This window comes from Sorex araneus, chromosome 2 (assembly GCF_027595985.1).
Source record: "Sorex araneus isolate mSorAra2 chromosome 2, mSorAra2.pri, whole genome shotgun sequence".
NCBI lineage: Eukaryota > Metazoa > Chordata > Mammalia > Eulipotyphla > Soricidae > Sorex > Sorex araneus.
In genome coordinates, this window is record NC_073303.1 from 273,395,790 (window position 1) to 273,407,868 (window position 12,079).

At 55.6% G+C, this 12,079-nt stretch overlaps 1 protein-coding gene across 2 annotated transcripts in view; it reads left to right on the forward strand.

The window, feature by feature from the left end:
• RNF13 (ring finger protein 13) overlaps nt 1-12,079 on the forward strand; it is a 68,858-nt gene that overhangs the window by 22,166 nt on the left and 34,613 nt on the right. Inside the window, exons 2-4 of one of the 2 annotated variants that reach the window (XM_055129547.1) lie at nt 2,677-2,803; nt 5,302-5,382; nt 10,942-11,067. In XM_055129547.1, the coding sequence (XP_054985522.1) occupies nt 2,690-2,803; nt 5,302-5,382; nt 10,942-11,067 (321 nt within the window). In that variant the 5' untranslated portion in view covers nt 2,677-2,689. Of the gene's footprint in view, nt 1-2,676; nt 2,804-5,301; nt 5,383-10,941; nt 11,068-12,079 lie in introns of those variants that run through there. The other variant, XM_055129548.1, reaches the window with a different exon arrangement.

The following is a 12,079-nucleotide window of genomic DNA, read 5'->3' on the forward strand; positions in this document are numbered from 1 at the left end:
CAGCTCACACCCAGACACAGAGCTCACACTCATAGAGAATACTCAGACACAGAGATCACAAAGAGATCACACCCAGACACAGAGATCACACCCATATACAGAGCTCACACTCATAGTCAGATAATACTCAGACACAGAGATCACACAGAGATCACACCCAGACAGAGCTCACACCCAGACAGAGCTCACACCCAGACACACAGCTCACACCCAGACACAGAGATGACACCGAGACACACAGCTCACACCCAGACACACAGCTCACACCCAGACACAGAGATGACACCGAGACACACAGCTCACACCCAGACACACAGCTCACACCCAGACACAGAGCTCACACTCATAGTCAGAGAATACACAGACACAGAGATCACACCCAGACAGAGATCACCCACAGACACCGTCAGAGATCGCAGTCAGAGAGAGGAGGCCGAGCAGTCATCCTGCGGGTAGGAGGGGGTAGGAGGAGGAAGAAGCAGAGGGGATGTGGGGAATTTGTCCTAATGGAGACAGAGTTTCAGTTTGGGGAGATGGAAGCGATCTCGGTGGTGGGTGGCAGTGGTGGCGGACACACGAATGATGGTCACCTCACCTCTGAGCTTCACAGCACTTGAAAAGGTCATTTGGGGGCGGGAGACTGTAGAGGGGTAGGCGCTTGCCTTGTACATGGCAGACCCGGGTTTGATTCCCGTGTCCCCTGCGCTCCGAGCACTGCAAGGCGAGGTTTGTCGTGCGTTTTGCTTTTGTGGAGCGGTGGGAGGGTTTGGGCCACACCCGGCTCTGTACTCGGGGGTCACTCCTCATGGGGCGTGGGGGAGTCTTAGGGGTGCCCTGGGTCAGCCTCATGCAGGACGGGCCCCTCCCGGACCCCTGTGCTCTCCGCCAGCCCCCGCCTCCGTCTGGCTGAGCCTCATCCCGGGGCCCAGGGGCCACAGGCTGTCCAAGCACTTTCCTGACGTGGCGGCATTTCTTTGCAGTACTTCAGGCACCGTGTCCTCGTGTGACCACAGCCCCGCCGCCACACCTGAGACAGCTGGCCACGAGCAAGGGGAACAGTGGTCACTCTGCTGCATTCACCCCCGTGTCACTGTGGGGAGCTTGGTTGTACGGCGCGTGTCTCTGGGGCGAGCAGGTCCTGCCTTGTTCCCCCTGCGCCCTCCCGCCTCCCGTTTCCATCCTGCCCACCGAGTGCTTCGTTGGTTACTTCTACTTGACTTTTAGATTTTGTTCTGTTTTGTTTTGGGATCACATCCTGTGGTGCTCAGGGCTTATTCCTGGCTCTATGTTCAGGGATCACTCCTGGCGGTGCTCGGGGGACCCTAAGGGATGACCGGGATTGAACCCTGGCCAGTTGTGTGCAAGGCGAACACCCTCCCTGCTGTACTGTCGCTCCGGCCCTCGGCCGATGTTTTTTCAATGCTATATAGTTCCTGTAGTTTGAAGTAAGGGCCGGAGTATTACTTTATAGTTAGTGGCTACCTCTTGCACCTTGAATATGAGTATAACATATAAGAATAAGTGAAATAAATGGACATATGCACTTGTGTTTATATTTAAAGAACTATACACATTTTTTTTTAAAGATTCTTTATTTACATGTTATTTATTTATTTATTCATTTATTTATCTCTTTGGGTCACACCCAGTGATGCAAAGGGGTTGGTTACTCCTGGCTCTGCACTCAGGAATTATTCCTGGCAGTGCTCGGGATGCCAGGAATCGAACCCAGGTCAGCCGCGTGCAAGGTAGACACCCTCCCTGCTGTGCTATCGCTCCAGCCCCCCTCTATACATTCTTTAAAGTCATTAAACATCTTACTGTTTGTTTGGGGGCCATACCCGGTGGTGCTCAGGGGCTGTTCCTGGCTCTGTGCTCGGGGATCCCTCCTGGCAGGGCTGGGGGCCTCCTGGGGTGCCCGGCAGGGAACTGGGCTGTTTGTGTGCGAAGCGAATGCCCTCCCGCTGCAGTATCGCTCTGCTCCCCCCCCCCCCAATCAGACATTTTCAAGTGAAGGCGCTTCCAGGACCTGTGATAGAGCGGGCCGGGCAGCACCGCCCGCAGCCCTGCTGCCCCGGTACCCGAGTGTCCCCCAGGAGAACACGGAAGGTTTGACGCCAGTCTTACTGACTTAGTGAGAAGGTGGAGGCGGGAGCGAGAAGGCGGAGACCCTCCGTGGGCTGGGGGGGGGGTCACGGGCTCCTGCCTTTGCTCCCGGGTCTGAGGTCCTCCCCTAATCTGGTCGTTTCCGTGGTTCCTGTGGCAGTGCCACGTGGGCCGGTGCCAGCGTGCCAGGGTTGTCAGGGTTCTGATGCTGCAGCGCTAAGTGTTGGCGCTGAGCTCGCGTCCCCTCCGCAGCCTGGGCTGGGCCTCCTGGCAGGGGCACCGGGAGAGGCTGGCAGGGGCGTCGGGAAACTCGCAGCCCGAACCAGCCCCCCCTTTCCCTGCCACTGCCCCCCGCCAGCGTCTCTCTGGCTCGCCCCAGCCCTGAGCCAGTGGACGGGCACTGCCCGCCATGCTGGGCCAGGATGTCCGAGGCGTTGGCCGGGCTCGGGGCCTGGCCGGTGCCCTGGAGGTCCAGACTCCGGCTTCCCTGTGGGCAGAGGCAGGGCTGTGGGGGGGTGGGGTCTCTGGCGATGACGGCCCGGCGCTCACCCTGTCCCGCTTCTCTCGCAGGTGTCTCGGCGACATGCTCCTGTCCCTCGGGATGCTCATGCTGTCGGCCACGCAGGTGTACACCCTGCTCACCGTGCAGCTCTTCGCCTTCCTCAACCTGCTGCCCGTGGGGGCCGACATCCTCGCCGTGAGTCCCGGGCCCAGCCCCGCCTCCCCCGCCTCCTCGCACCCTGACTCAGCTGAGCGCCTCACTCGGCTCTGTGCCCCGGGACCTGATTTTCAGGGCTCGCCTGGGACTCTCCGCCCGCCCCGGGTCCGAGACCCCCTGCTCGTGCCCCGCCCATTGCAGCAGCCGGTAGATGAGGCTCCCAGGAGCCTTGGCTGCCGCGTGGACATTGTGGGTTCCGCTCCTCGTTTTTTGTGCCTCATTTTTCCCTGCCTCGTCCCCCTTCTCCTTCCCCCGGGACCGAGGGAGACTGCTTTTGGGGGGCCACCCCCCACCTGGTGCCCGGCATGGAGCCTCTCCGGGCCTTGTGTTACGGGCTTTCACGCCACAGGAGGTTTGGTGCTCAGCCGGCAGCGGGGGGGCCACTGGGACTCACCCAGCATTGCCGAGGATCGAACTCGGGGTCTTGCGCGTGCCCGTCGTGGGTGCCATGACTGCCGCATACCCCGCACCCAGCGGCGGCCTGTGACGCAGAGACAAGTGTTGCCGCTGTGGCCGTGGCTTCCCCAGGGAGCTCTGACGGGCCGAGGGGCTGCTGCTTTGCACCCCAAGTCGTGAGGCCTGGACGGCAGGACCCCCTGCAATTTTCATCTCTGGTGACCACTGCCAGGCCCACAGCAGTAAATGGTTTATTATTATTGTTATTATTATTATTTGTTTTTGTTTTGTTTTTGGCCATACCCCAGCAGTGCTCGGGACTTACTCCTGGCCCTGCGCTCAGGGATCACTCTTGGTGGTCCTTGGGGACCAGATGGGGCGTCAGGGGCCAGACCTGGGGCAGCCGTATGCGCAGTGACTGCCCTGCCCAGCAGACCATGGCGCTGGCCCCTGGAGGTTTTTCCATCTAGAAACGGGGCTTTAGAATCGCCGAGATCTCGCATCAGTTGCCCGCAGTGTTCTGAGGTCTCCCTGGCGACGGGGCGGGGCCTGTTCTGCCCATGTCCCTGCGAGGTGGTCTCCCCACCGGGGGCCGGGGACCCTGTGAGTCTGGGGTCCCTTGGGAGGTGGCGGAGAGCGGCGTGGGCAGAGGAGAGAAGGGGCCCTGTGTGGATGTTGCTGTAGGCCTGTCCTGACCTCGGGTGGACCGCGAGTTACTGACCATTTCCGGGGGCTTGGCCTGGGGCTTGAGAGACCCTGCGTGAGCACTGGGGCAGGGGAAAGGTCAGGACACCCTCCCTCCCCCACCCCGTCCCAGCCCACCAGAAGGGGTTCTCAACATTTTGGAGTGAGTCTGTGAGCCTGGGGCGGGCGCTAATGGCAGTAGCCGGGCCTGCTGTGTGGAAAGAGGGGTCGCAGTCCCCGTGTGGTGGGTAGGTGGTCTCATGGGGTTCCAGACTGCCCCCCACGCATCCTCTGCCGTGGCATCACTCGCTGAGCTCAGTGACCGCCCCCACCGCGGCACGTTTCTGCTGCGGTTGAGTGTGGCCGGGCGAGGAAGGCTTTCGTTAGGTTTCTGTTTGGGGGCCACGCCTGGTGTTGCTCAGGGCTTACTCCGGCTCTGTGCTCGGGGATCACTCCTGGTGGTGCCGGGGGGCTCGTGTGGAGCCTGGGCTCGAACCCGTCATTCCCGCCCCCAACTGAGCCTTCTCAATACCCGGTAATTCCTGCTGTTCTGTTTTTTTTTTTTTTTTTTTTTTTTGGTTTTTGGGTCACACCTGGTGATGCACAGGGGTTACTTCTGGCTCTGCACTCAGGAATTACTCCTGGCGGTGCTCAGGGGACCATATGGGATGCTGGGATTTGAACCCGGGTCGGCCGCATGCAAGGCAAACGCCCTCCCCGCTGTGCTATTGCTCCAGCCCCTCCTGCTGTTCTGTTTTAACAGCACCAAGAGCCCTTTTCTTTTCGTTCGTTTTTTTGGTAGAGGACTCGTTAAAAATTGTACACTCAGACTTTATCAATTGGGAAAGGGAAAGTTGCTTAAAGAGTTTTCATACTTTGAGCTCTTGAATGCCCGCGTTTCATTGAGTTTAGTCCTTTCATTCTTCAGGCCTAGACAGAAATGCTCAGAGGACGTAAGAGGACGGTGATTTACAATTCTGACCTCACGTTCCTCTTCCCCTGAGGGAAGGGTCTCAGCTCTGAGCCAGAAACCCTAGAAACGGCTTCTATCAAATTAGACCCTTACCGTGATAATACAGTGGAAATTGTGCTGGAAAATAATCTGTCGCACATTTCTTGCTGGGGCAATTGTGTGTGTGAGAAACTTACCCAGCCAGTGGTGTAACGTTTCAGAGTTACTGCTTCTGTTCAGTAATAAGTATCAGACATTAGAATCCAATTTCAGCAGTTGTTAATATTCCTTGCCATTTCAGCGGTTGGGAATTTAGAAGTAATTTCTCGATAAGCTGTGAAAGTAAATTAAAATTGTAGACGTGATTATTTAAATAATTGAGTAAAGCTTCGGTTTTGCTGTTACATGTAAATTGTAACGTGGTTTTTTTTAATTTTATATTTAGTTTAACTTTGAAAATGCATCTCAGACATTTGATGACCTTCCAGCCAGATTTGGTTACAGACTTCCTGCCGAAGGCTTGAAGGTAAGAACATAGTTGTGGATGGTAAAGGCACAGTGCATTTTATACAATTTTTATTGCTCTTAAGGAAATGCAAACACTCCTTAAATTTGTTATTAAACATCGCGTATGGATTCATTTGTAAAGATTTCATTTAAAAGGAATACGGAGAAAGTGAAAATCACTTAGGATGGTATTACTCTGACTTTTGCTCTGCTCCACACTGAGATATCACTCCTGGTTGGGCTCAAGGGACCGTGTGGGACCCTGAGGACTGCATTAAGGCAAGCGCCTCACCCACTGTACTGTCGCTCTGGCTCCTCCCTCCTTTCTTTTATTTATTTTTAATTAAAAAAAGTTTTGGGTCACACCTGGCAAGCACAGGGGTTACTCCTGGCTCTGCACTCAGGAATTAATCCTGGTGGTGCTCGGGGGACCATATGGGATGCTGGGATTCGGACCCGGGTCGGCCCGTGCAAGGCAAATGCCCTACCCGATGTGCTATCGCTCCAGCCCTACTTTATATTTTTTGGGGGGGCTCATACCCCGTGTCCCATCCACACAGCCATGCCAGGCAAGTGCTCGGGCCCAGGGGGTTCCTTTCCCTGGACTCACCCAGCCGGGCTGACGGCTCAGTGCCGGGCCTGGCGGTGCCGTGGGTTGGAGCCCCAGCAGCTCTATCTCTGGCCGTGTTTTGGGGCCACGGGGTGCCCAGTGCGTGCGCCTTTGACCCCTGAGCCCTCTCCTGGCCCCCGGATCACTTTTACGCCTTAAAAGTGATGAAAGGCAGATCAGAGCCATAGTACAGTGGGGAGGGCGTTTGCCTTGCACTCGGCTGACCCGGCTTTGATCCCCAGCATCCCATATGGTCCCCCGAGAACCGCCAGGAGTAATTCCTGAGCTCAGAGCCAGGAGTAACCCCTGAGCATCGCTGGGTGTGACCCAAAAAGCAAAAAAAAAAAAAAGACGAAATTCCCAGGCATAGGGGAAGTGAATGGCAGAGTGTCTTACATACCCCAGCCTAGGTGTTAACTGTCAGGGAAGGAGAAAAATGACGCGGGAACAAGGGTGGGCTGGAGATGTCATAGGGGCGTGGTGGCTGGAGAGACCGTACAGGGAGGGGGAAGGTATTTGCCTTGCACGCAGCTGACCTCCATCCCGGCACCCCAGAGGGGTTTCTGAGCTCTGTCTGAAGTGACTTTTAGTGTAGGGCAGGAGTCAGACCGGGGCACCACCGGGGGTGACCAAAAAGGAAAACCTGGCATCCCATCTGATTCCCTGAGCACCACCAGGAGTGATTCCGAAGTGCAGAGCCAGGAGTAAGTCCTGAGCATTGCCAGGTATGACCCTAAAAGCAGGAAAAATAAACCAATCACTCCATCCAGCACTGCTCAAAACTAAGATCTGAACTACAATAATTGGATTAAAAACATATCTGTCAGTTATTGAGGTTGAAAAGGGGGTAGGAAGGAACCTGGGGCATAGGGTGGAGGCTGGGATTATGGGTGGGAACATTGTAGCCTGAGACCCTGTGAAAAGCAACTTTTTAAAGCAGTACCTGGAGAAAAAATTAAATTAAAAATATGAAAAATATATAACTGGTGTAAGAATTTTAAAAAAATAGACGGTAAGTTAGCATTGTCCTTGTAGTGCTCCTTTTTTTTTTTGGGTCACACCCGGCAACGAACAGGAATTACTTCCTAGCACTGCACTCCTAGTGTTGCTCCTAGTGTTGCTCGGGGGACCATATGGGATGCTGGGAATCGAACCCAGGTTGGCCACGTGCAAGGCAAATGCCCTACCCACTGTGCTATCACTCCAGTCCCTTGAAGTGCCTTTTTATCTTTCAAATTCCATTCCTTAACTGCCCTGCCCAGACCCTTATCCTGGGACTTGCACACACCTTTCCCCATTTTTGGTGTCAAACAGTTTCACCTTGCATTTGCATCTGCAAACATTTTGTGTCTGCTTTCAGATTTTATTCGGTATGTCTTTTGAGCTCTCTTTAGTAAAAGCCTGCTAGCCATATTTAGAATTCACCTGTGTTGTTACATGGTTTACAGTCCTTTGAGCTGTTGCGCAAAGCTAATCATATGGCTCTGCCACAAGTTATTTATTTTTATTATCTCCTTGGTAGATCTGTAAGATGACACTTTTTTAGCTATTATTGTATGGCAGTGAAAGTCTTTAAAAATTCTCCTTGAGCGTTTTATAGTTAGATGCCATTTCACACGCATCCGATTAATAAAAATAGATTCTAACTATACATGGTTGCCAAGGATATAGAAAACCTTCTATACTGCTGGTGTCTGAGAGAGTCTGGTCGCTTTGGAGTGCTTGAGCGGTTCATCCTTTCTCCCTCCTTCCTTCTCTCCCCCTCCCCTCTTCCCTCCCCTCCCCTCCCCTCCCTCCTCACCACCACCCTCCCAGCCCCTTGTCTCACATATCCCGGGCATCTCCACCTTTCATTTTATTTTATTTTAAAAGTTTGGTTCCCACCGGGTACTCCTGGCTCCGTGCTTGAGGGTTGCTCCTGGCGGTGCTGGGGACGGACCCCGGCTCCTGCCGGCTGATGTCTGCCCCGGTCTCTGCTCTCTCCTCCAGTCCCTCCCCTGCTTGCAGGGTTTGCCATAAGGAAATGGTTCACTCTGCCGTTTCACTGTTCATTTACTAAGTGACAAAGTGACCGTCACCTTTGAAGTTTGCAGGAAAAGGACTCTAGCGCCAGCCCCTTATTGCGGAGACCGTTTTCTCTACTTTGCTCTGTCTTCCTGCTCTCCTCATCATACTGAGATAATTTGGGTGTTTTTCCTTTCGTTTGGGGCCTCACCCGGTGGTGGTCCCTGGGTTACTCCCGGCTCTGTGCTCAGGTGTGCCCCCTGGCCGTGTTCGGCATTCAGACCTGGGCTGGCTGCATGCAGACCAAGCACCTGACCCCCATGCCCTCTCCGGCCCGGCCCTGTGTCCTGTCCATGGCTTGGGCTGTTCCTGTGAGGGAAGCCCTGTCCCCCTTCACCCGGCTGAGACCACGCTGGCGGTGCACTCCTGGCGGTGCCCTGGGGACCGTGTGGGATGCCGGAGATGGGACCCGGGCTCGGCAGAGGCCCTACCCACCATGCCATTGCTCTCCCCGTTGTTTTTAGAGAAACGGTGATGTTGTCCTTTCAGTGAGTTCACTAGACTCCGGCTTCTGGTGATGGACAGTGTCACTGGGCTTGTTTTTCCCCTAAGAAGGACACTAACATGATCACAATAGGGTCACTTAGAAAAGAAAGGGCAGCAGCCACCGGAGGGTGGTCGCTCTGAATCCTAAACGGTCCAGGTGTCTATGCCGAGCGTCTGTGTCCCGGCGTCCGTACCAAGCGTCTGTGTCCAGGCGTCTGTACTGAGCGTCTGTCCAGGCGTCTGCACTGAGCGAGTGTCCAGGCGTCTGTACCGAGCATCTGTGTCCAGGCGTTCATATACCTAGTGCAAAGTGCGTGACAGGTGACACCGTCCAGTACCTCCAGTCTGAGTACCTGTGTCCCCGGTGGAATGTGACTTCCAGGGTTAGGACATCAGGCGCGAATCTTCTCATTTCCATCCAGTAAGATTGTTCTGTCCTGTTTCTGGGGTCCGGCCCAGTGCTGCTCAGGGCCTGCTGGCTTGGTGCATTGAGGGGGTTCTTGGCAGCGCTGGGCACCGGGGGTGGAGCCCAGCCTCCCTCGGGCCCTCCGAGCGCTCTCCCAGCCCTCTTCTCACAGGGTCTTTCTCTTTCTTTGGAGGAGGGGGAAAGTCTGTCCTGGCTCGGGTCACTCCCAGCAGGCCTGGCCTGAGTCATGGCCACCTCCCTCGGAGCGTGTGCAGGGGCCCCCTGGTGGGGGGGTTTAAAATTACGTTTAATCAAGGAAAAGCAAAAGGAATGTGTCCACCGAATATTTCACGGTTTCTCTGTATTTAATCTTTCAGTATTCTCTCTCTTTCTCTCTCAGGCCCAAATAAAAAGCAATTACCCATTTTATTTTCTGACTTTGTATCGTATACCAGGATTTACAGCCCAGCAAGCAAGTCTGTAGAGTAATTTGAAACCGTAAATTAGGAGGAGGCGACGGTTCATTTACATCTAAGATTTTCCCCCATCCCAGAGAGCCAGAGAAGGCTCTCGTAGCAGATACGTGATGCGTAAATATTCTCTCCCATTGTCTGGGTTGCTTTTTTTAATTTTTAAAAAATTTTAAATTTGGGGCAGTTTTGTTGTTTTCTTTCCTGTCGTTGGGGTCCTTGTTAGTGTGGAAGCTTTGAAGGCTGACGAAGCCCATCTCCCCTGTCCGCCTTGTGCTGTCGGATGGAGACTCAGAAGCCAGTGCTCCTCTCGCCGCCCTGAAGCTGGTGCCTCCCTGTGCTGTCTCGCCTTCCTTCTCAGATTCCTTCCTGTTTGGGTTCATGCTTTTTTTTTCTTTTTTCTTTCTGGGTCACATGTGTTGAAGCTCGGGGGTCACTCCTGGCTCTACACTTGGGACTTAGTCCTGGTAGTGCTCAGGGGACCACATGGGATGCTGGGAATCAAACCCGGGTTGGCTGCGTGCAAGGCAAACGCCCTACCCGCTGTGCTATCGCCCCTACCCCCTGGGTTCATTCTTTTTTTTTTTTTTTCTTTTTGTGTCACACCTGGCGATGCACAGGGGTTACTCCTGGCTCTGCACTCAGGAATTACTCCTGGTGGTGCTCAGGGGACCATACGGGATGCTGGGAATCGAACCCGGGTCAGCCGCATGCAAGGTAAACGCCCTACCTGCTGTGCTATCACTCCAGCCCCCTGGGTTCATTCTTGTTTGGGGCGTGAGCTCGGGTCCCCAGCTTGCCTCACTCTCCGACATAGCTGTTCTTTTTTTTTTTTTTTTTTTTTTAATTTTTTATTGTGGAAAGTTACAAAGTTACAAAGTTTTCAGGTTTAAATCTCAGTTATACAATGCTCGAATACCCATCCCTTCACCAGTGCTCATATTCCACTAGCTGTTCTTTCTTCTGGGAATTGGGTTTGCTCTGTGTGTGTGTGTGTGTGTGTGTGTGTCTGTGTGTGTGTGTGTGTGTGGTGGCGGCAGGGGGGGTGTTTCCCCCAAGCAGGGGGCCCAGGGCGCCCTCCAAAATGGTGCAGCTGCTCATTGAAGGACCCTGAGGTGCTGGGATCCTACAGGGTGATACTTGGGGGCCCTTATGAAGCCCTGGGTGCCAGAGGAGCACTGTAGCCCGGAGCTCTCTGGTATCGCACCCCATAACCCGGAGGCAGTGCCTGTGCGCCCTGGCTGGGAAGCAGAAGTGCTCTCCCCCGGGCCGGCCTCCCTGACTTCCCTCTCACACAATTCACTGCAAGTGTATGGAAATGGCAATTGCTTTTGGTCTTTGGTCTTTTTATTTTTAAAAGTTTTTTAGCAGTATATGCTAGAATTCTGGGATAGCGAGCCAGTAGCTGCTGGGGCCAGAGGGTGGCCGGGTAATTCCCGTGGCCTTCTGCAGAGCCCGCGGAGCCCCACGGGAGGTGCTGGTGGAGATAAGCCAGACTGACTCCCCTCGTGAACGGAGACCAAACCTGGGTCTGTTTTGCAGGGCTTTCTGGTCAGCTCGAGGCCGGAGAATGCCTGCGAGCCCATCGCGCCCCCGCCCCTCCGAGACAACTCGTCCAGCGCCTTCATCGTGCTCATTCGAAGGCTGGACTGTAACTTCGATGTCAAGGTAAGGCGGGTGCTTTGCGCGTGGGGGGCGGTTTTGCTTCCATAGTCTCTTTCCTTTGAGAGAGAGTGAAGCAAGTTGGTGAGCCCACTCAACTTCTCAGAGGAGTACAGGTCACGGAGGCACAGTGGAGGTGGTGCGGGCCGGCAGGAGGTGGTGCGGGCCGGCAGGAGGTGGTGCGGGCCGGCAGGAGGTGATGCAGGCCGGCAGGAGATGGTGCGGGCCGGCAGGAGGTGGTGCGGGCCGGCAGGAGGTGGTGAGGGCCGGCAGGAGGTGGTGTGGGCCGGCAGGAGGTGGTGAGGGCCGGCAGGAGGTGGTGAGGGCCGGCAGGAGGTGGTGCGGGCCGGCAGGAGGTGGTGAGGGCCAGCAGGAGGTGGTGCGGGCCGGCAGGAGGTCGTACGGGAAGTAGGTTCACGTTCTAAGAAGTCACATTCCGGCGGGGACTCAGGGGACTCAGACTAGAAGATACTGGAGGGTGTCACTGCCACACGCTTTGCACTCGGTATCCGGGTGCCTGGACACAGACACTCGGCACGCCCGAGTGCAGTGTCTCTCAAGAGGGGCGCCTCACTGGAGGGGGAGTCACAGGAGTGACCAGCCCCCGCAAGACTCTGCTCCGAGGAGTTTCGTGGGGTCCTCGGCATCCTGGACAATTAGGGAGGTGGGGTCCGCGCTGCTCTGTTGAATCCGGGGGTGCAGACATGCACACCCTCTTTCTTCCCCCCCCGCCCCCCACTGAGTTGCGGTCCTGGTGTGGCCTGTGTCAGGCAGGAGGGCCCTACCCGGGGCAAAGGGCCTTTCCCAGAACCAGGCCCAGGGTGCAGCTGCCCTCCCTCGCACCAGCCTCAGCGCTCTTGTTATTTTGGGGGTGGGGGTGGGAGGGCGAGCCTGGTGGTGCTCCGGGCTTACTCCTGGCTCTGTGCTCGGGGATCACGCTGGCTTGGGGGACCTTTTGCCTGCCGGGGAATTGAACCCGGGTTGGCCACATGTAAGACAGGCGCCCTACTCACCATAC